The 25,115-nt window shown below is 40.8% G+C and overlaps 1 protein-coding gene across 1 annotated transcript in view; it reads right to left on the bottom strand.

The window, feature by feature from the left end:
• Positions 1 to 693: 693 nt before the first annotated feature.
• Positions 694 to 25,115, bottom strand: part of LOC311102693 (nesprin-1-like) — a gene marked incomplete at its 5' end in the record, with an annotated part of 148,786 nt that continues 124,364 nt past the window's right edge. The window contains 17 exon segments of the mRNA XM_084144065.1: positions 694 to 1,854; positions 3,619 to 3,689; positions 5,720 to 5,815; positions 6,066 to 6,278; positions 8,036 to 8,164; positions 8,500 to 8,700; positions 9,006 to 9,217; positions 15,694 to 15,820; positions 16,035 to 16,208; positions 17,521 to 17,877; positions 18,355 to 18,546; positions 18,808 to 18,945; positions 19,315 to 19,497; positions 20,000 to 20,150; positions 20,339 to 20,526; positions 21,167 to 21,329; positions 21,670 to 21,836. Coding sequence (XP_084000191.1) covers positions 1,614 to 1,854; positions 3,619 to 3,689; positions 5,720 to 5,815; positions 6,066 to 6,278; positions 8,036 to 8,164; positions 8,500 to 8,700; positions 9,006 to 9,217; positions 15,694 to 15,820; positions 16,035 to 16,208; positions 17,521 to 17,877; positions 18,355 to 18,546; positions 18,808 to 18,945; positions 19,315 to 19,497; positions 20,000 to 20,150; positions 20,339 to 20,526; positions 21,167 to 21,329; positions 21,670 to 21,836 — 3,003 coding nt within the window. The 3' untranslated portion in view covers positions 694 to 1,613.

Here is a 25,115-nt window from a genome sequence, read left to right as displayed (position 1 = left end):
AATGCTTAGCAGGACAGGAAAATGGTCCAATTCACACACATGAAGAGAACATCCCTGGTCATCCCTACTGCCTCTTATCTGGCAGACTCACTAAACACAAATGCTTCGTTTGTAAATTATGTCTGAGTGTTGGGGTGTGCCCCTGGCTGTCTGTAAATTAAAAAATAAAAATATTGTGCAGTCTGGTTTGCTTAATATAAGGAATGTAAAATGATTTATACTTTTACTTTTGATACTTAAGAATATTTAAAACCAAATACTTTTAGACTTTTACTCAAGTAGTATTTTACTGGGTGACTTTTACTTTTACTTGAGTCATTTTCTATTAAGGTATCTTTACTTTTACTCAAGTATGACAATTGGGTACTTTTCCCACCACTGAAGATCAGCACTATAGCGTGATTGAAATAGGTAATTTCCGATTGAGCCGACAAAATGCAGCGTTAACCGTGAATGCAGTCTCCGCTATAGCACTCAATCAGAGGACTCTGCTCAAGACAGGCACCTGAATGAAATGAATTATTTATTTAAATTCTCAAAATGAAATGAATCAATGAGAGGTATCATATGGTTTTTTCCCCCATTGAAATTGTGATTTGAATTGAGTTTATGAAGTATGCAAAGTAAGATCCAAAGATAGAAATGTTGCTGCCTACAGAGATAAATTATGTTGAATAAAAGACAGAATCAAAATGACAATTTGGCATTCAATATTTGTGATTTAGGGTCAGATATACATTATAGATATACATTTATATTATGTACAGAATATGTTAAGTAATCCTGGACTGTTATACAATAATACCAAACACAGAGCCATAGAAAATATACAGTCGTTTTATAATTCGTTATACTTTTGATTAATAGTTAGTCGGTAGAATCCATATTTTCAGTTAGAAAAATAACAATGTGTGTTCAGTACATTATTTCCATACAGAACGTGATTTTTCAAGGTTTCTTATGCTTTTAACAGTTTATAGCAAATAACTCTTCATTATTGTCTTTGTTTTACATACACATTCAACACACAATTCAGACTAAATAGATTATTACACCCAGTTATAATTCAGATTAAAAATCTAATATTCATCACGGACACAGCCATAAGTAAAAGCAAAGATTATAACCGCATGCCAAAACACATGTAAAAATATTATTGCAATATAAGTAATCTTAAAATGTTATTTTACAAGTGTTCAATTGTTACAACAGGCAAATTCACAGGGTATATGCTCTGCATTGAACTAGGTGAGAAATGGCAACACATGGCATGTGTTGTACCTTAACAGTTCCGGTATCCAGTTGATTTCCACTGACTGCAGTCAGAAACATTTTTGGTTCTTACATTTGCTGCTACAAGGACGCTTCTTCGTCTAAACATACAGCACGACAGAAAACTAAAAGATGACGAGTGAAAAGCTAAGTTAAGAGAGCTGCTGTAATTCATCCATACAGTACAAAGATGATATCAGTTTAAGGTTTGGCTTCCTATGTTGCTTGCTTATGCAAAAACCCCAACAGTCCTCCTCAGGTTCATCTCCATACCAGGGCCAGGCTGGCATTTGTAATCTCGCTCGGCACCCAGAACCAAATGTTTGGTCTGTCATGTAAGACTATACAGGAGGGGGCCCGTTGGTGTATTGTAGCATAGGGTTGAAGGAACGGGCAAAGTTATTGGACTGGCTGCAGTTGAAATTCCCCACATACATTGGCACCAGACAGACCACGCCCACCAGCAGCAGGAGGAGGAGCAACTGGAGGGGCACCGCCACCCATAGGACGCGGTACAGGAAATGCGACGATGAAGTCCCCTCTGCCTCAGAACGGGAGGAAGCGGACCCAGCGACGGGAAACCTGATAGGATACGACACGGAGGGCACACAACAACAACACCAAGCCAAGCAGATTTAGGTTATGACACCTACTGTAGAGCTAAGGACATGCATCCAGACCATCCATCCAACTATCCATTTTGTCATTGGATTCAACAGAATCAAATGTTTCCTTTGTAGTTTACAAGACAGAAATTCTCCCAAATTATCTTGAGGAACTATGATAGTTCATGCTCTACAATTATAATGATGAACTGTGTATTGACACAAACATGATGAAATTACCAGTTTATATTGGTAATCAACACAGCGACAGTCATTTGAATGACACTTGACAAACATTGACAAACATTTTCAAGAAATCCTTTCTAAACCCATAAAACAAATACAGGGTGTTGAGCACAGGAGGTTGGTGGCACCTTAATTGGGGAGGACGAGCTCGTGGTAATGGTTGGAGCGGAATTGGTGGAATGGTATCAAATACATAGTTTCCAGGTGTTTGATACCATTCCATTTGCTCCGTTCCAGCCATTATTATGAGCCGTTCTCCCCTCAGCAGCCTCCACTGGTGTTGAGCTGACATTCCTTTAAAAAGGATGCAAGGTGTTAGGCTGGGCGACAAAATGCATGCTCCCAGTTGCAGCTGAATATTTTAGATAGTCCTCCAAGACCTCTCTGTGAGGAGTTTATATCCTGTTAAATACAAAAGCATGCCAAGACAGGAGCATAGCAGCATAGAGCAGTCGGTTTTAAAGTGGGTAGCTAGGTGAAGCTCTATGTAGCATTAGTCAGAAGCAGAACCATCTTAATATACCCTAATCTGATTGGGCTGCTGTCAAACTGAGAAGACAGACTATATCTATTAATATGCTAAATAACATATTTGTACTATTCACTATGAACTCATTTCTCAGGTAAGGGATGAACACTACAGTACCACAACAACAGTGTTCTGATTTACAACACTTCACCTGCTGTTTCTCTGGCATAGCTGACAATGGGGCCTATTTTGAATTAGCTTACACCAAAGGGAATCCTAAAAATTATAAATCATGGTATGCATAGCTAGATGACGATGATGTCCGTTTTACCCTCAGGTCTGTCTGTCTAGACTCTAGACTGTGATCAAAGTGCCCCCTAACATTCCACACATGGAGACCTGATAGGGGAGACCCACAGATGGCTGGTTGAGGGGAGTGATGGGGAGATGGTGGAGAGGTAGACTTGTATGTTGTTCATTGCAGACGCTTGCTGGCTTGGCAATTCAAGAGAACAACTGTGTGTGTTCCCTAGCAGTAGAGAAGGAGTGGTAGAGCTCTAGTTACCAAGAGGTATTAGAGAAAGTGTTTACAGTATGTTAAGCACCCAAGGTGCATTCTGGGTAGCGTAGTTAATCAAGCAGCCGAGGACATTGGCAACGAAGAGGCCTATATATTTTGTTATTGCAGAACTGTAGTGTAAAGGATGTGTGGGATATAACCACATTTTCTGTCCAACCCTATAGCCTCTACATAGTGTCTAGAATGGTAGAAGATGATGGAATTCATTTTTCATTAACCTTTTATGAACCTTTGGAAGTAAAAATCAGCATTCAGGGTTTTCTATTATTTCTTTTACAATACAGTTGTTGCAATGTACTGTATGTGTTGTCAGTGCAGTGCAGCACAATGTACTGTATGTGTTGTCAGTGCAGTGCAGCACAATGGACTGAGGTTCCAGAACAGGTATAACATGTTCCATGAGTTCTATTATATTCTGGGTGTTCTAGAAACCAGGAGAAATGTACCTGTGTGATCTGTGTGGACTGCTCACAGAGGGTCCAGAGGTCTGCTGTGACAGACTACATTTGCCCCGTTGCTGTTTGCAATGAACAGGGGGGTAAAAGAAAGAGAGTATGTTTCAGTCCAGGCAAATAAAGAACAAAGCTACCGATGAAAATAAAATATCCCAAATGAAAGAATTGAAGAGCAGCAACAAATCAAATATGTGAAGGAAGGTGACAAGAGAAAACAAGGAAACTAGCTTTTTCAAAGTGTACAGCTACTTTGAACCGCTACAGCTGGATGGCCATGCTGTTATTTGGAACAAAGGGAATTCTTACGCTGCTGAAGCACAACTTGTATGCTATGATATTATGCATGATTTGCTATGTGGAAGACAGACGTAACAAATGTAAGATATACATGTACTGAATCTTAAAATCATTGAGATCAATCACTGGGATTGACGTGAAGAAAAGTAATTACTTCAGAAAAAAAATTAAATAAATTGTTTTTGCCTTCAATAGAATTGAATTGATGAAAACCAAGTGGGATTAAATGTTCTACTTTGTGTTTCCAGCAGTATCAGAGCCAGTATTCCATGAGCACTAAACTACAGGGACCTAAAACTACAGGGACCTAAAACTACAGGGACCTAAAACTACAGGACTCTAAAACTACAGGGACCTAAAACTACAGGACTCTAAAACTACAGGACTCTAAAACTACAGGGACCTAAAACTACAGGACTCTAAAACTACAGGGACCTAAAACTACAGGGACCTAAAACTACAGGGACCTAAAACTACAGGGACCTAAAACTACAGGGACCTAAAACTACAGGGACCTAAAACTACAGGACTCTAAAACTACAGGGACCTAAAACTACAGGGACCTAAAACTACAGGGACCTAAAACTACAGGGACCTAAAACTACAGGGACCTAAAACTACAGGACTCTAAAACTACAGGGACCTAAAACTACAGGGACCTAAAACTACAGGGACCTAAAACTACAGGGACCTAAAACTACAGGGACCTAAAACTACAGGACTCTAAAACTACAGGGACCTAAAACTACAGGACTCTAAAACTACAGGGACCTAAAACTACAGGACTCTAAAACTACAGGGACCTAAAACTACAGGACTCTAAAACTACAGGGACCTACAACTACAGGACTCTAAAACTACAGGGACCTAAAACTACAGGGACCTAAAACTACAGGACTCTAAAACTACAGGACTCTAAAACTACAGGGACCTAAAACTACAGGACTCTAAAACTGCAGGGACCTAAAACTACAGGGACCTAAAACTGCAGGGACCTAAAACTACATGATACTAAAACTATAGGGACCTAAAACTACAGGACTCTAAAACTATAGGGACCTAAAACTACAGGGACCTAAAACTGCAGGGACCTAAAACTACATGATACTAAAACTATAGGGACCTAAAACTACAGGACTCTAAAACTATAGGGACCTAAAACTACAGGACTCTAAAACTACAGGACTCTAAAACTACAGGACTCTAAAACTATAGGGACCTAAAACTACAGGACTCTAAAACTACAGGACTCTAAAACTACAGGACTCTAAAACTATAGGGACCTAAAACTACAGGACTCTAAAACTACAGGACTCTAAAACTACAGGACTCTAAAACTACAGGACTCTAAAACTACAGGACTCTAAAGAATAGAAGAACAAGACGGGACACAGTCGGTCAGGAGATAGCAGAGGTAGATGTTGAAGTTTAGGGGGAAAGTAAATCAAGATGAGAAGATACAACATTTTTAATAGGGGGTATAATGATGTCTCCAATGCTCTGGTGGGTTTGTCTCTGGGAGAGGATATAACATGAAAGGATAAAGGTGTGGAAAAAGGGTCAGAGTTTGGTGGGGAAAGTATATACATGTAGGAAGGTGTACAGATAAGAGATGAGAAGGAGAGGTCCTGGCATGGTGGGAGGGAGTGAATCCGCATGGCCTTAAACTGGAGCGAACTGGGCGTTGCATTCGGGGGCACAAGTGATGCACTGTCAGTCTTAGGGAGGAAGTACCAAACACCTTCCTTCTGGTACGGCACCATGTAACCATGTCAGGAAGATTACTATATGTTACCGATCGACTGCGACTCTGCGTGCTCCTGCCCGACACCGGGCTTATGGAACCAGAGGTGGTGTCCAGCTCATCAGCTGACGACCACGTAGACAGATCCTGAGATGAGAGAGAGGAGAGAGGAGAGAGAGACAAGAGGGAGGGAGAAAGAGAGGAATAGAGGGGGGAGTGAGAAAGAGGCACACGCAGAGGGAGGGAGGGAGACCAAGCATGAAATGGTGTTAGATACAGTAGAGAAACGCTACAAACTTTTCTCCTGTACTATTTATTATTGTGTAATTTGTGTACTGCATGGAGATACATTAAATTGTTATATTTAATTGTACAGTAAAAGTGCTGCTGTTCTAACCTGTTGGCTGCTGGAGATGTCCAGAATCTTCTCCAGCTCTCTGAGGTCTCTGGTCACCTCCTTGAAGAGCAGTTTGCGGCGGTTCCCGATGACATGAACCTTCTCCTTGGCCTCCAGACAGTCGCTGCCCTCGCTGTTGACCAGCAGCTGCAGGGACATGTCCTGCAGGGACAACACCTTTCTCTGGGTGTCCAGCAGTTCACAGCGGATTTGCTGTGAAGGGAGTGAGGGAGGTTGGATCACCATTTTATACTGCATTTTCAAATTTGAGATCCCCATGCTTAACTTAAGTCTCCAGTTGACATCGATCAATGATTTATATAAAAGTCAGATTTGTGTGCGCTTTTCTTAACCCCGAATCAGCCCTCACAGAATATGGTTTGATATATTAACATGACTAAAACACCGAATATGGTTTGATATATTAACATGACTAAAACACAGAATATGGTTTGATATATTAACATGAATAAAACCACAACGAAAAACTAACAAATATATGAAAATGTATGCACTCACTACTGTAAATCGCTCTGGATAAGAGCGTCTGCTAAATGACTAAAATGTAAATGTAATGACTAAACACAGAATATGGTTTGATATAACATGACTAAAACACAGAATTTGGTTTGTTATACAACAGGTGGGTCTAATCCTGAATGCTGATTGGTTAAAACCGCATTCCAGCCGGTGTCTATTCCACAAGTTACCACCGGCTAAATCTATGATGTTAAAATGCCTATTTACTCTGTTCCATCTGACTGTAGAATCCACTGTCTCATCAGCCCAGCCAGGCACTTTATAAACTTGATCTCCACATTTCTTTTAGACTAACATTTAGTTTTTAACAGCAGAGATTTGTATAAACATTGCTGTCGGTCTCTCTGACATTTATAACATTGTTTCAATATTCAAATTCGATCTCCAGCTGTCCCATAGTAATGAACGTGTTGGGAGTCGGGACGAGACAGACAGGCAGGCAGCGTTTCTCAGCCAGTTGAAATCATGAATCAGCTGGCATCATTTTTATGGATATATTCAAAGAAATGTAAATTGAAAAAAGTGAAAAACGAAACGCAGCTAGTTTGCAGTGTGTTAGCTGTGTTGTTGGCTAGCTCCTCTGAACAACAGTGTCCTGATGAGTGAGCACATTTTCTATGCCAGGCGAAATCACACCTCATTAGCTCATTGTTATGGATGTAACCAAATAAACAGTTGTGTAAAGTACTTAAATAAAATTACTTTAAGTACTACTTAAGTCGTTTTTTGGGGTATCTGTACTTTACTATTTATATTTTTGACAACTTTTACTTTTACTCCACTACATTCCTAAAGAAAATAATGTACTTTTTACTCCATACATTTTCCCTGACACCTAAAAGTATTAGTTACATTTAGAATGCTCAAGCAGGACAGAATTATGGCACCTATCAATATAACGCGTTGTCATCCCTACTGCCTCTGATCTGGTGGACTCACGAAACACAAATACTGTGTTTGTAAATTATGTCTGAGTGTTGGAGTGTGCCCCTGTCTGTCCGTAATTAAAAATAATAAGAAAATCATGCCGTCTGGTTTGCTTAATATAAGGAATTTGATGTATAGCATTTACTTTTACTTTGTACTTTTACTCAAGTATGACAACTGAGTACTTTTTCTACCACTGTACTTAAGTACATTTAAAACCAGATACTTTTAGACTTTCACATTTACTTGAGTCATTTTCTGTTAAGGTATCTTTTTTTTTTACTCAAGTATGACAATTGGGTACTTTTTCCACCACTGCAAATATATGTCACTAGAAAACAGCTTTAAAAAATGTATAAAAGTGATAATGCCCAAGAAGCCGGTGTTTGGAGGACATATTGACTTCATCTCGGGCCTAACAACACCCGTGCCAATATATCCTCCAAACACTGTCTTCTCTGGCATTATCACTTAAATATAACATGACTAAAACGCTTCTGTACCAGGAGTGTTTTGTGGTGCTCATGGAGGGTGTTGCTGTCCTGGATGGGGTCGATGGGAACAATCTCGTTCCTCCTGCGGTCAATGTTCTCCAGCCATAGTAGCAGGCCGTGACTCATCTCATGGAAGTCCTACAGGAGAGGAGATGTGAATACAAATGCACGCTACTCACCTTCTACCAAAAGTCATGACTTCTACCAAAAGTAACATATTTAATATGTCTAACTAATTATAAACCTTGATCTTTATATCCAGGTCATTGAAACACTAATTCATTGTATCCTGTCTCAGTTGTCCAACATGCAAACATGGTTTGTCCTGTTTTGGATTTTTTTGTAAGTGAACAGTAAGTAGCCTGGTCCCAGAGCTGTTTGTGCTGTCTTGCCAACTCCTCAACAGCCATTGAAGTTGGCAAGACAGCACTGATCTGGGACCAGGCTAGGTGGATAGATAGTTGGACACCTACGTGACACTGCATAAGGGCGTTCTGTAGCACTGCCCTCCACTCCCCCAGAGAGGTGCCCAGTCTGTCCCAGCGGTTGTTCATCTCTTTCAGCCTGGCCTGCAGGTCCTGGGACTCCTCTGTGGCAGACTGGACAAACTCTGCACTGCACAGGTTGATGGACAGCACAATGGCCTTACGCTTGTCAATAGCCTTCTGCAGCTCCTATAGATAGACAATATGAAAAGAGATGATTTGAGAGTGTGTCATATCAGCATAGAGTATTTTTTAAATACCCATTTCTGGTTGTAAAACTTTCCCAAAGATCCCAGGTTTTTCAGATATCCCAGTTGGAGGATTCCCGGAACAGGAGGGAATAACCAGGGAGGGAATCATACAACTGGGATTCATCTAACCGTGATATCTGAAAACCCCCAGAACTTTGGGAAAGCCTTACAAACCTCGCAAGCGTTGTAATCCCAGTGAGGACGCTGAACTCAGAAGGCAAAAAGCCAAAGTTCAAAGATCACCTTGAGTTTTTTGATATGCAGCTCGATGGTCTGGATGTCAGTGCTGAGGTCCAGCCTCCGTTGCTGCTCTAGCTCCTCCCCTGCCTGCTCCAGCCACGCCCACACAGCGTTGAGGTCAGAGTTGAACTGCTGCCACTGCTGAAGGTTCTGCTTCAGACGCATCTCTTTACTGAGGGCCTGGGCCTGCAGCAACTCCCAACGTTCTATCACACCTACAGTACAGAGAGAGAGGGCGAGAGAGAGAGAGAGAGAGAGAGAGAGAGAGAGAGACAGAGAGAGAGAGAGAGATTATTATATTATAGCTGTACTATATCTATCCATCTCTTTACTGAGGGCCTGGGCCTGCAGCAACTCACACCTACAGTACAGGGGGGAAGAAAGGGGAAGAAAGGGGAATTATATAATTTATTTGGTAATGGGACATTTACATAGTTATCTATAATATCTATCTAGCTATCTATCTTTTTAGTGAGGGGCCTGAGCCTGCAGTAACTATCACACCTACAGTACAGTACAGCAAAGGAGGAAGAAAAGAAAGGGTATCACATTATTCATTTGGTAACGGGATATATGATATATAATGGGATATATAATGGGATATAATGGGATATATGATACATAATGGGATATATGATACATAATGGGATATATGATACATAATGGGATATATGGGATATATGATACATAATGGGATATATGATACATAATGGGATATATTATACATAATGTGATATATGATACATAATGTGATATATGATACATAATGTGATATATGATATATCATGGGATATATTATACAAATCAAATCAAATTTTATTGGCCACATGCGCCGAATACAACAGGTGTAGACATTACAGTGAAATGCTTACTTACAGCCCTTAACCAACAGTGCATTTATTTTCAATAAAAAAGTAAAATGAAACAACAACAAAAAAAGTGTTGAGAAAAAAAGAGCAGAAGTAAAATAAAATAACAGTAGGGAGGCTATATATACAGGGGGGTACCGGTGCAGAGTCAATGTGCGGGGGTACCGGCTAGTTGAGGTAGTTGAAGTAATATGTACATGTGGGTAGAGTTAAAGTGACTATGCATAAATAATTAACAGAGTAGCAGCAGCGTAAAAAGATGGGGTGGGGGGTGGGGTGGGGGGGCAGTGCAAATAGTCTGGGTAGCCATGATTAGCTGTTCAGGAGTCTTATGGCTTGGGGGTAGAAGCTGTCATACATAATGGGATATATGATATATAATGGGATATATAATACATAATGGGATATATAATGGGATATAATGGGATATATGATATATAATGGGATATATGATACATAATGGGATATATAATGGGATATATGATACATAATGTGATATATGATACATAATGTGATATATGATATATAATGGGATATATGATATATAATGGGATATAAGACACATAATGGGATATATGATACATAACGGGATATATGATACATAATGGGATATATAATGAGATATAATGGGATATTTGATACATAATGGGATATATGATATATAATGTGATATTTAATATATAATGGGATATATGACATATAATGGGATATATGGAATATATAATGGGATATATGGGATATATGATATATAGTGAGGGAAAAAAGTATTTGATCCCCTGCTGATTTTGTAAGTTTGCCCACTGACAAAGACATGATCAGTCTATAAATGTAATGGTAGGTTTATTTGAACAGTGAGAGACAGAATAACAACAAAAAAATCCAGAAAAACACATGTCAAAAATGTTATGAATTAATTTGCATTTTAATGAGGGAAATAAGTATTTGACACCTCTGCAAATCATGACTTAGTACTTGATGGCAAAACCGTTGTTGGCAATCACAGAGGTCAGACGTTTCTTGTAGTTGGCCACCAGGTTTGCACACATCTCAGGAGGGATTTTGTTCCACTCCTCTGTGCAGATCTTCTCCAAGTCATTAAGGTTTCGAGGCTGACGTTTGGCAACTAAAACCTTCAACTCCCTACACAGATTTTCTATGGGATTAAGGTCTGGAGACTGGCTAGGCCAATCCAGGACCTTAATGTGCTTCTTCTTGAGCCACTCCTTTGTTGCCTTGGCCGTGTGTTTTGGGTCATTGTCATGCTGGAATACCCATCCACGACCCATTTTCAATGCCCTGGCTGAGGGAAGGAGGTTCTCACCCAAGATTTGACGACACATGGCCCCGTCCATTGTCCCTTTGATGCGGTGAAGTTGTCCTGTCCCCTTAGCAGAAAAACACCCCCAAAGCATAATGTTTCCACCTCCATGTTTGACGGTGGGGATGGTGTTCTTGGGGTCATAGGCAGCATTCCTTGTCCTCCAAACACGGCGAGTTGAGTTGATGCCAAAGAGCTCGATTTTGGTCTCATCTGACCACAACACTTTCACCCAGTTCTCCTCTGAATCGTTCAGATGTTCATTGGCAAACTTCAGACAGATCTGTATACGTGCTTTCCTGAGCTGGGGGACCTTGCGGGCGCTGCAGGATTTCAGTCCTTCACGGCGTAGTGTGTTACCAATTGTTTTCTTGGTGTCTATGGTCCCAGTGCCTTGAGATCATTGACAAGATCCACCCGTGTAGTTCTGGGCTGATTCCTCACCGTTCTCATGATCATTGCAACTCCATGAGGTGAGATCTTGCATGGAGCCCCAGGCCGAGGGAGATTGACAGTTCTTTTGTGTTTCTTCCATTTGCAAATAATCGCACCAACTGTTGTCACCTTCTCACCAAGCTGCTTGGCGATGGTCTTGTAGCCCATTCCAGCCATGTGTAGGTCTACAATCTTGTCCCTGACATCCTTGGAGAGCTTTTTGGTCTTGGCCATGGTGGAGAGTTTGGAATCTGATTGACTGATTGCTTCGTTGGACAGGTGTCTTTTATACAGGTAACAAGCTGAGATTAGGAGCACTCCCTTTAGAGTGTGCTCCTAAACTCAGCTCGTTACCTGTATAAAAGACACCTGGGAGCCATAAATCTTTCTGATTGAGAGGGGGTCAAATACTTATTTCCCTCATTAAAATGCAAATCAATTTATAAAATTTTTGACATGCGTTTTTCTGGATTTATTTGTTGTTATTCTGTCTCTCACTGTTCAAATAAATTTACAATTAAAATGATACACTGATCATGTCTTTGTCAGTGGGCAAACGTACAAAATCAGCAGGGGATCAAATACTTTTTTCCCTCACTGTATAATGGGATATATGGGATATATGATATATAATGGGATATATGGGATACATGATATATAATGGGATATATGGGATACATGATATATAAGGGATATATGAAGTATAATGGGATATATGGGATGTATAATGGGATATATGATATATAATGGGATATATGGGATATAATGGGATATATATCCCGAGTGGCGCAGCGGTCTAAGGTACTGCATCTCAGTGCTTGAGGCGTTACTACAGACCCCTGGTTTAATTCCAGGCTGTATCACAACCGGCCGTGATTGGGAGTCCCATAGGGCGGCGCACAATTGGCCTAGCGTCGTCTGGGTTTGGCCGGAGTAGGCCGTCATTGTAAATAAGAATTTGTTCTTAGCTGACTTGCCTAGTTAAATAAAGGTAAAATAAAAAAATATATATAATGGGATATATATTTTATATAATGGGATATATGGGATGTATAATGGGATATATGATGTATAATGGGATATATGATATATAATGGGATATAATGATATATAATGGGATATATGGGATATATAATGGGATATATGATATATTTCCCACGGGGGGCCAGTATCAAAATGTATGCACTCACTAACTGTAAGTCGCTCTAGATAAGAGCGTCTGCTAAATAATGTAAATAATGGGATATATGATATATAATGGGATATATGATATATAATGGGATATATGGGATATATGATATATAATGGGATATAATGGGATATATAATATATAATGGGATATATGACATATAATGGGATATATGGGATATATAATATAGAAGATATATAATTTGTAAGTCGCTCTGGATAACAGCGTCTGCTAAATGACGAAAATGTAAAATGTAAATAATGGGATGTATCATATATAATGGGATATATGATATATAATGGGATATATGATATATAATATGATATAGAATGGGATGTATCATATTTAATGGGATATATGATATATAATGGGATATATGATATATAATATGATATATAATGGGATGTATCATATTTAATGGGATATATGATATATAATGGGATATACCCTACCGTTCAAAAGTTTGGGGTCACTTAGAAATGTCATTGTTTTCGAAAGAAAAGCAAATTTTTTGTCCATTGAAATAACATCACATTGATCAGAAATACAGTGTAGACATTGTTAATGTTGTAAATTGCTATTGTAGCTTGAAACGGCTGATTTGTAATGGATTATCTACATAGGCGTACAGAGGCCCATTATCAGCAACCATCAGTCCTGTGTTCCAATGGCACATTATGTTTGCTAATCCAAGTTTATCATTTTAAAAGTTTATCATTTGCAATGAAAAAGCCATATCTCAGACTGGCCAATAAAAATAAAAGATTAAGATGGGCAGTCTGAGATATGGCTTTTTCTTTGCAACTCTGCCTAGAAGGTCAGCATCCCGAAGTCGCCTCTTCACTGTTGACGTTGAGACTGGTGTTTTGCGGGTACTATTTAATGAAGCTACCAGTTGAGGACCTGTGAGGTGCCTGTTTCTCAAACTAGACACACTAATGTATTTGTCCTCTTGCTCAGTTGTGCACCGGGGCCTCCCACTCCTCTTTCTATTCTGGTTAGAGCCAGTTTGCGCTGTTCTGTGAAGGGAGTAGTACACAGCGTTGTACGAGATCTTCAGTTTCTTGGCAATTTCTCGCATTGAATAGCCTTCATTTCTCAGAACAAGAATAGACTGACGAGTTTCAGAAGAAAGTTATTTGTTTCTGGCCATTTTGAGCCTGTAATCGAACCCACAATTGCTGATGCTCCAGATACTCAACTAGTCTCAAGAAGGCCAGTTTTATTGCTTCTTTAATCAGCACAACAGTTTTCAGCTTTGCTAACATAATTGCAAAAAGGTTTTCTAATGATCAATTAGCCTTTTAAAATGATAAACTTGGATTAGCAAACACAACGTGCCATTGGAACACAGGACTGATGGTTGCTGATAATGGGCCTCTGTACGCCTATGTAGATATTCCATTAAAAATCAGCCGTTTCCAGCTACAATAGCCATGTACAACATTAACAATGTCTACACTGTATTTCTGATCAATTTGATGTTATTTTAATGGACAAAAAAAAATTGCTTTTCTTTCGAAAACAAGGACATTTCTAAGTGACCCCAAACTTTTGAACGGTAGTGTATGTACAGTTTATCTATTAGTCCTGTCTACGACTGATTATACTGTATATTCAGGCATTTGAGGTGAGATACAACTTACAGCCCAGTACAGTACAGCCCAGTACAGCCCGGTACAGTTCAGTGCAGTCCAGTGCAGTGTAGTACAGTCTAGTACAGTCCAGTGCAGTCCAGTGCAGTCTAGTACAGTCTAGTACAGTCCAGTGCAGTCCAGTATAGTCCAGTCCAGTCCAGTACAGTCCAGCACAGTCCAAAAAAATGTGTCTGCCTTAAAAGCTGCTGACTTTGTACTTACTTACTTCTCTGCTTGAGTCTTCTGGAGAAAAGACAACCCAGAAAACACACAACCGCCACACAATGTTGTCTCATCGTGGACTACAAGCTGTGGGCATTAATGTACCATTGCTACTTTACATCTTAAGACCTGTCCGCCTCTGACTATCTTAAGACCTGTCCGCCTCTGACTATCTTAAGACCTGTCCGCCTCTGACTATCTTAAGACCTGTCCGCCTCTGACTATCTTAAGACCTCTCCGCCTCTGACTATCTTAAGACCTCTCCGCCTCTGACTATCTTAAGACCTCTCCGCCTCTGACTATCTTAAGACCTGTCCGCCTCTGACTATCTTAAGACCTCTCCGCCTCTGACTATCTTAAGACCTGTCCGCCTCTGACTATCTTAAGACCTGTCCGCCTCTGACTATCTTAAGACCTGTCCGCCTCTGACTATCTTAAGACCTCTCCGCCTCTGACTATCTTAAGACCTGTCCGCCTCTGACTATCTTAAGACCTGTCCGCCTCTGACTATCTTAAGACCTGTCCGCCTCTGACTATCTTAAGACCTCTCCGCCTCTGACTATCTTAAGACCTGTCCGCCTCTGACTATCTTAAGACCTCTCCGCCTCTGACTATCTTAAGACCTGTCCGCCTCTGACTATCTTAAGACCTCTCCGCCTCTGACTATCTTAAGACCTCTCCGCCTCTGACTATCTTAAGACCTGTCCGCCTCTGACTATCTTAAGACCTCTCCGCCTCTGACTATCTTAAGACCTCTCCGCCTCTGACTATCTTAAGACCTCTCCGCCTCTGACTATCTTAAGACCTCTCCGCCTCTGACTATCTTAAGACCTCTCCGCCTCTGACTATCTTAAGACCTGTCCGCCTCTGACTATCTTAAGACCTGTCCGCCTCTGACTATCTTAAGACCTCTCTGCCTCTGACTATCTTAAGACCTCTCCGCCTCTGACTATCTTAAGACCTCTCCGCCTCTGACTATCTTAAGCCTGATTAATATCAACACCTGATGGCCAAACTTTACCTGTTGTTTGTGATTCATCATCAATGGGGTCAGCGAGTCCTGAGGCCTTGTCCCCCTCCCCCTTCAGTTCGTAGCCAACCCTCTTCACCGTGTCTATACTGTTACGACACTCTCCCAGCAGACGCATCTAAACAGCAGGACAGGACAGGACAGGACAGGACAGGACAGGACAGGACAGGACAGGACAGGCAACAGATGGAAAGCATGTCATTGAGACGCTCACATCAAGTAATCACACCGTAGAAACTTCTTAGGTAAAGGCACAATGTTTCCTAAAGACCTTCTATTAAGACATACCCCAACAGAACGGTGATAAGGATCTCATATCAGACAGTACTCACATATCCCATGTATGATGTGTCCAGCTCTGGCCCGGTGGGGGTTCTGCTGCGGATGATGTTCTCTGTCTGTTGCAGGTGTAACCGGCTGGTGTCCAGAACCCTGTCCAACTGGAGGATGTGGGTGTCCAGGGTACCTCCCTCTCCTGAAGATGGGAAGATTGGATGGACACCCAAGTGGAATACAGTTAGATAAGGGCTTTGATTTTATGTTCATGGGCCAGTTTCTTAGACCTAGATTAAGCCTACTCCTGTGAGATTTAAAACCACTTTCAATGTAGATTATTCAGGAGTTTAATCTGTCTTAATCTGTGTCTGAAAGAACGGACCTAAATGTTTTCTTCAAACAGACATAGAAATCCAAAACGTTGTGAGATACCATTAATTGTGAGTGTGGTATCATTAGTACCTGACAGTAGTGGAGCAGGGATGAGGGGTGTGGTATCATTAGTACCTAACAGTAGTGGAGCAGGGATGAGGGATGTGGTATCATTAGTACCTAACAGTAGTGGAGCAGGGATGAGGGATGTGGTATCATTAGTACCTAACAGTAGTGGAGCAGGGATGAGGGGTGTGGTATCATTAGTACCTGACAGTAGTGGAGCAGGGATGAGGGGTGTGGTATCATTAGTACCTGACAGTAGTGGAGCAGGGATGAGGGATGTGGTATCATTAGTACCTAACAGTAGTGGAGCAGGGATGAGGGGTGTGGTATCATTAGTACCTGACAGTAGTGGAGCAGGGATGAGGGGTGTGGTATCATTAGTACCTGACAGTAGTGGAGCAGGGATGAGGGGTGTGGTATCATTAGTACCTAACAGTAGTGGAGCAGGGATGAGGGGTGTGGTATCATTAGTACCTGACAGTAGTGGAGCAGGGATGAGGGGTGTGGTATCATTAGTACCTGACAGTAGTGGAGCAGGGATGAGGGGTGTGGTATCATTAGTACCTGACAGTAGTGGAGCAGGGATGAGGGGTGTGGTATCATTAGTACCTAACAGTAGTGGAGCAGGGATGAGGGGTGTGGTATCATTAGTACCTGACAGTAGTGGAGCAGGGATGAGGGGTGTGGTATCATTAGTACCTAACAGTAGTGGAGCAGGGATGAGGGGTGTGGTATCATTAGTACCTAACAGTAGTGGAGCAGGGATGATGGGTGTGGTATCATTAGTACCTGACAGTAGTGGAGCAGGGATGATGGGTGTGGTATCATTAGTACCTGACAGTAGTGGAGCAGGGATGAGGGGTGTGGTATCATTAGTACCTAACAGTAGTGGAGCAGGGATGAGGGGTGTGGTATCATTAGTACCTGACAGTAGTGGAGCAGGGATGAGGGATGTGGTATCATTAGTACCTAACAGTAGTGGAGCAGGGATGAGGGGTGTGGTATCATTAGTACCTGACAGTAGTGGAGCAGGGATGAGGGGTGTGGTATCATTAGTACCTGACAGTAGTGGAGCAGGGATGAGGGGTGTGGTATCATTAGTACCTGACAGTAGTGGAGCAGGGATGAGGGGTGTAGACTAGACTGACCTGACAGAGCGGAAGCTGATCCCTGGTAGCTCCTCTCCTCTCCGTGCTCCTCATGCTCAAAGGCCAGGCCCAGGGCCCTGCTCTCCAGACCCCGGCTCAGGTCGTAGTTATGGTCCCACTCCAGGGGGATGGAGTCCACACTGGCTGGGGTGTCCCTGCCGGAGCACTCAGCCCCAGTACGCAGGTGGGCAGTCAGAGGGGAACTTTGGCAGTCTCCAAGACTCTCACTCCAGGGAATGCTGGACAGGTCTCCAGGTTCATCCAGTTCAATCTCCCGGTCCGAGAATGACACATCGTACTCTTCTCCTGTCAGCTGGAAGAGGAGGGATGGGAGGTTAAGATACAGCTATGAGACAGTCAACAAAGATACGGACAGATTACAGGCATCAAGACATGGTATAATCTTCCTAGAACATCTGGTAGAATGGTAACTCTATCCTTTTGAAAATAAATATAAATGAAAGGGTGCTACAAGTCAACAGTCACGCAGCATCAAAATGAACAGAACAAGGGCTCCGTAGACGTCATCCCTGGGCTCAGCATAAAAATGAACAGAACAAGGGCTCAGTAGACATCATCCCTGGACTCAGCATCAAAATGAACAGAACAAGGGCTCAGTAGACATCATCCCTGGACTCAGCATCAAAATGAACAGAACCAGGGCTCAGTAGACATCATCCCTGGACTCAGCATCAAAATGAACAGAACCAGGGCTCAGTAGACGTCATCCTTGGGCTCAGCATCAAAATGAACAGAACAAGGGCTCAGTAGACGTCATCCTTGGGCTTACCGGTAGTCGGATGAGCTTCTTATAGTAGTGTTCCACGCGTCCGAACACCTCCTGGTAGTATCTCCGCAGCTCCTCCAGCTCCTCCTCTATAACAGCAGCGTCCAGAGGCTCACTCTTCTCTAGCAGCACCTCTCCCTGGTGGAAGATGTGCTCGACCTTCCCCGTGGTCAGAGAGATCTCCTGCTGGAACGCCTGGTAATAAAAAACAAGAGGGGCAGAGGCCAGACTGAATACAGAGTGTATTAGGAATAGAGTGGTTAGGATACAGTTGAGCCATAGTAGGAGTTTGTATAGTTTTGCTACCCGGTTCCATAGCAGTCAGAAATAGTGATAATGTGACTATTTCAATGATAACTGACAGAAGTCATAGTATAGTTGAGTTATTGAAGAGTGGAAAAAATGTGTAGGATATCGAGAGAACAATAATCGCTTGTGTAAAGAGGCCATCCTTACCCGGAGCTGTTTGATCTTGGCCTGGATGTCATACTCTGAGAAGTGCTCTATGTTGGTGAGCTGCAGGTCCATCTCAGTGAGCCACACCACGATGCTGTCTCTGGCTGTCTCAAACTCCTCACGCTGACTGATAAAGTGCTGGAATAATCATATAAAGAGATGCTTTAGATTACACATCTCTTGCAGCAAAAAAAACACATTTTCTTTGAACTGGAACTTCGTGCAGACACTCCCCATGATTCTGCCGACTAGAACCAATGAAATGACTTCCTTGCTGGCATAATTTCTTTCCGTGGGCAGTACGGACCCTCAGGAGTGTAGAATCGCACTGGGCACAGACATCAATTCAACGTCTATTCCACGTTGGTTCAACGTAATTTCATTGAAATGACGTGGAAACAATGTTGATTCAGCCAGTGTGTGCCCAGTTGGATTGGACTATATACACAATACTTTATGTTGTGTTACAGTTGCTCAACGAGGCCTACTCTGGACGTGACGCTGTACCTTGAGCCTGCGGAGGATGGAGGCCACCCTCTTCTGCAGGTTGTCCCAGCGCTGGTTCACGTCGTGGGACATTTCCCGGAGGCGACAGGAGGAGTCTGTGCGGTTCTCCCTGGCCAGACGGCGGTATTGCTTGTTGATCATCTCCAGCTGGGTCAGGCTCTCATGGACCTGACGCTGAAACACCTGGAACACACACAAATATAACCAACACATTTAGTATCAAAAAGAGAAAAGTTGGTTGATCATTTCATTGATCATTTCATTGATCATTTCATTGATCAATTTATTGCTCAGGGACGAGTTATGAGTTTTGTCCATATACAGTGGACATAAAGCCATTCCTGTGTTGTGTTGGCTGTGCACCTGAGCTCAATTTCGAGTCTCATAGCAAAGGGTCTAAATACTTATATAAATAAGGTATTTCTGTTTATTTTTTATTTTTAATACATTTGCAAAATATTCTAAAAACCAGTTTTCGCTTTGTCATTATGGGGTATTGTGTGTAGATTGATGAGGGGAAAAATGAATGTAATCCCTTTTAGAATAAGGCTGTAACGTAACAAAATGTGGAAAAAGTCAAGGGGTCTGAATACTTTCCGAATGCACTGTATGTACTGTATATGAGAGGAGAATATAGTGGTTATATCCAAGTAGGACTAGGTGGTCTGTAGTAGCATATCTGTACCTCAAACGTCTTGAGTTCTTCTTTGGCCACCGTGTACAGTACTTCTGAAGAGTTGGGTAGAGCAGCGGTCTTCTCTGAGGTCACTAGCCACTCCTCAAAACGCATAAAGTCCTCTAAGAACTTCTGCCATAAACTCCATGTCTCTTCAATCCTTACAAATTAAAAACGATATGGACAGTTTAAGTTGTGGTGACAGCCTATATCACAAGTATATGTTTTCCAATATGCTTACCAAACCTAGAATTACATTACTGCACTTGTTGATAGTCTTGAAAGTAAAAAGTCTGACTACTTTAGAAAACGACTGTGCCTAAATCCTAAATGTAGCATGTCTCTTACGTGAGCCTCCTCTCCATGGACAGGGCACAGATGCTCCTCCAGCGGCGGTCCAGGCTCCTGGTGGCCTGCTGGATGGATTCACACTCTGTTTCCGTGGCACAGGCGTCACAGTCGTGTAACAGCACCTCACACAGGTTCAACGCAGACGCCACGCCTGTGCTGTGCTTCTCTATGTCACGCTGAAGCTCCTGGGTGGACGGAGATAAAAGATGGAAGGATGTTATCTTACGTTACGTTACAGAAAGAGGATCTTGATCTTAAATCTTTTCAGAATCAAGAAGCCTACTAAGACTTTTCTGTAAGCCTGTCTGCTAGGAACTAAACAGGGATCAATAAAGTATCAAGATAAACAACCATTATTGATTATGTAGCTTTATCAATAGCTATACCAGGGGGTGTACACTACAGTGTGTTTTCAAAGAACCCACAGCTCACTGATGAGGTAGCATGGTGGTCCCAGGTCTGTTTGTGCCGTCTTACCAACTCCTACAGATGTAGGATCTTCATTTGATCACTCTTTTGTTGCTAAGAATTTTCCTGCACAGCAGGAAATGCGAATGTGTTGTGTATTCAAGGTTTAAAAAGGCTTTTAAAGTTTGTAATTTACACTTTAAAATGTCAGACTTGATTTGCCCTAACGAAAAATGTATCAACCCCTACAAATGATGTTCATTAATTTCAATCCACATAATAATTCACATTTCCTGTTGCTGCAGGATTATTTTCCTGCTGAAGAAAACTGGCTCAAATGAAGATCCTATATGATCGTTGCACTGACAATGATGAGACAACCTAAACAGACCAACAGGCTACTGACACAGTATTTACCTGCTGCAGGTCCAGCTGCCGCTGTATCTCCTGGGAGTCACAGGTGTCGTATACGATGGGTCTGGACAGCTCAGTCTCTATGTGGGTCAGCCAGGACCGCAGACTACTCATGTTCTTATCCAGCTGCTGCACTGCCACCAGAGTCTCCCTCAGCTTCTTCACTCTGTCAGTGGGATACATAATGATTGTTTTAGAAAAACATACATAACACAGTAGATTCCTAGTGATAAAGCACCTAAAGACAATTAACAAACAATTAATAACGTCATTAAATCGCTTCTTTCCACTCATTGTTTTTACTTTATTTAACCAGGAAGTCACATTGAGGTCAGATTGTGCCAAGTACTGTACACTGAGACAGCCAGGGTGTTTCAGACAGCCAAGAAAAAGGTTGCATCAAAGCAAACATTAATGCCAATGGACTTTGGGAAACAAGTGTGTGTACAGTATATCCATGTACTTCCTGTCCCACACACACAGCCGTAGTATATCCATATCATTACCTGGCTCCGATGAGGTCCAGCAGGTGTTGCCAACGCTCGCCCACCTTGCTGAGTTTGTGTTCTATCTCAGATGCCTTGGTCTCATGGCTGGCCCTGGCCAGTCTCTCCCCCAGCTGGTGCAGCTGCTGCTTGTTCTCCTGAGCCACCGCTATCTCCTCATAGTAGTCCTGAGACAGGAGGGATAGATACACATTTAGAGCGGTTTGAGTACAGCGGAAACACAGTAGTCAGACCCGGGTAAACGGTGTAAAACTAATATTTAGAATGAAATACTATTGAAAGAGCGATCAACTGCTACAACAAATTATAACACAAGCCTGTATTCCTAGAGTCGAGTAGATCAGAGTAGAGTAAAGTATAACAGAGTAGAGAAGATTAGAGTAGAGTATAACAGAGTAGAGTATAACAGAGTAGAGTATAACATAATATAATATTTGACAGTATAACAGTAGAGCATAACAGAGTAGATTAGAGTAGAGTAGAGTATAACCGTAGAGTATAACAGAGTAGAGTAGATCAGAGTAAAGTGAAGTATAACAGAGTAGAGTAGAGTATAACAGAGTAGAGTATAACATAATATAATATTTGACAGTATAACAGTAGAGCATAACAGAGTAGAGTAGATTAGAGTAGAGTAGAGTATAACCGTAGAGTATAACAGAGTAGAGTAGATCAGAGTAAAGTGAAGTATAACAGAGTAGAGTAGAGTATAGTATAACAGAGTAGAGTAGTTTTGAGTAGAGTATAACAGAGTAGAGTAGAGTATAACAGAGTAGAGTAGATTAGAGTATAGCAGAGTAGAGTAGAGTATAACAAAGTAGAGTATAACAAAGTAGAGTAGAGTATAACAGAGTAGAGTCGAGCAGAGTATAACAAAGTAGAGTAGATTCGAGTAGAGTATAACAGAGTAGAGTAGATTAGAGTATAGCAGAGTAGAGTATAACAGAGTAGAGTATAACATAGTAGGGTAGAGTATAACAGAGTAGAGTGGAGTATAATAGAGTAGAGTATAATATAGTAGAGTAGATCAGAGTAAAGTAGAGTATAACAGAGAAGAGTAGAGTATAGTAGAGTATAACAGAGTAGAGTATAACAGAGTAGAGTAGATAATAACAGAGTAGAGTAGAGTATAACAGAGTAGAGTATAACATAGTAGGGTAGAGCATAACAGAGTAGAGTATAACAGAGTAGAGTGGAGTAGAATAGAGTAGAGTATAATATAGTAGAGTAGATCAGAGTAAAGTAGAGTAGAGTATAACAGAGAAGAGTAGAGTATACAGAGTATAGTAGAGTATAACAGAGTAGAGTGGAGTATAACAGAGTAGAGTGGAGTATAACAGAGTAGAGTGGAGTATAACAGAGTATAGTGGAGTATAACAGAATATAGTAGATTAGAGTATAACAGAGTAGAGTATAACAGAGTAGAGTATAACATAATATAATATTTGACAGTATAACAGTAGAGCATAACAGAGTAGAGTAGATTAGAGTAGAGTAGAGTAGAGTATAACCGTAGAGTAGAGTATAACAGAGTAGAGTATAACAGAGTAGAGTAGTTTTGAGTAGAGTATAGCAGAGTATAGTATAACAGTACGAAATCGTGCCTCATTAGCTCATTGTTATGGATGTATCCAAATGAATATCACTAGAAAACTGCTTTAAAAAATACAAAATCGGCAACTTTGCTGTTATTTTGGCTGCACTGTTTGCATTAGCCTTAGTTGGCTAGCTAGCAAGCAAGGGATAAGAACGTTGCCAGCCAGTATGGCAATGGAACATTTAGAACGAACGACTGGGTCGTGTCCATAGATACAGAACAAAAAGACTGAACGACTGGGTCGTGTCTCTAGCAACCGAACCGATAGAACGAACAACCAGCCGGCTTGGGTAGCAACCCTAGATTTGTGTCGGGGCTATAACTTGTGGAAGGATGAAATAGTATTTTTTATGAAAATATGTCAATCATTATTTGAATATGTTGGTAAACCATTGTATAAAAGTGATAATGCCCTTGAAGCTGTTGTTTGGAGGATATATTGACACGGTTTGCCGGCCCTGGACTTCGTCTAGGTCTAACAACACCTGTGACAACATATCCTCCAAACACTGGCTTCTCAGGCATTATCACTTAAGTAGAGTATAGCATAACAGAGTAAAGTAGATCAGAGTAGAGTATAACAGAGTAGAGTAGATTATAACAGAGTAGAGTAGATTATAACAGAGAAGATTATAACAGAGTAGAGTATAACAGAGTAGAGTATATTATAACAGAGTAGATTATAACAGAGTAGAGTATAACAGAGTAGAGTAGATTATAACAGAGTAGAGTAGATTATAACAGAGTAGAGTATAACAGAGTAAAGTAGATTATAACAGAGTAGAGTATAACAGAGTAGATTATAACAGAGTAGAGTAGATTATAACAGAATAGAGTATAACAGAGTAAAGTATAACAGAGTAGAGTATAACATAGTAGAGTAGATTATAACATAGTAGAGTATAACAGAGTAGAGTAGATTATAACAGAGTAGAGTAGATTATAACAGAGTAGAGTATAACAGAGTAAAGTAGATTATAACAGAGTAGAGTATAACAGAGTAGAGTATAACAGAGTAGAGTAGATTATAACAGAGTAGAGTATAACAGAGTAAAGTATAACAGAGTAGAGTATAACAGAGTAGAGTAGATTTTAACATAGTAGAGTATAACAGAGTAGAGTAGATTATAACATAGTAGAGTAGATTATAACAGAGTAGAGTATAACAGAGTAAAGTAGATTATAACAGAGTAGAGTATAACAGAGTAGATTATAACAGAGTAGAGTATAACAGAGTAGAGTATAACAGAGTAGATTAGAGTATAACAGAGTAGAGTAGATTATAACAGAGTAGAGTATAACAGAGTAGAGTAGATTATAACAGAGTAGAGTAGATTATAACAGAGTAGAGTATAACAGAGTAACGTAGATTATAACAGAGTAGATTATAACAGAGTAGAGTATAACAGAGTAGAGTAGATTATAACAGAGTAGAGTATAACAGAGTAGAGTAGATTATAACAGAGTAGAGTATAACAGAGTAAAGTAGATTATAACAGAGTAGAGTATAACAGAGTAAAGTAGATTATAACAGAGTAGAGTATAACAGAGTAGAGTATAACAGAGTAGAGTAGATTATAACAGAGTAGAGTATAACAGAGTAAAGTATAACAGAGTAGAGTATAACAGAGTAGAGTAGATTTTAACATAGTAGAGTATAACAGAGTAGAGTAGATTATAATATAGTAGAGTAGATTATAACAGAGTAGAGTATAACAGAGTAAAGTAGATTATAACAGAGTAGATTATAACAGAGTAGAGTATAACAGAGTAGAGTAGATTATAACAGAGTAGAGTATAACAGAGTAGATTATAACAGAGTAGAGTAGATTATAACAGAGTAGAGTAT

Source organism: Coregonus lavaretus, assembly GCF_964263955.1.
Source record: "Coregonus lavaretus genome assembly, chromosome: 27".
NCBI classification, from domain to species: Eukaryota; Metazoa; Chordata; class Actinopteri; order Salmoniformes; family Salmonidae; genus Coregonus; species Coregonus lavaretus.
Note: the sequence above shows the minus strand (reverse complement) of the source record. Positions and strands in the feature narration are given on the sequence as shown.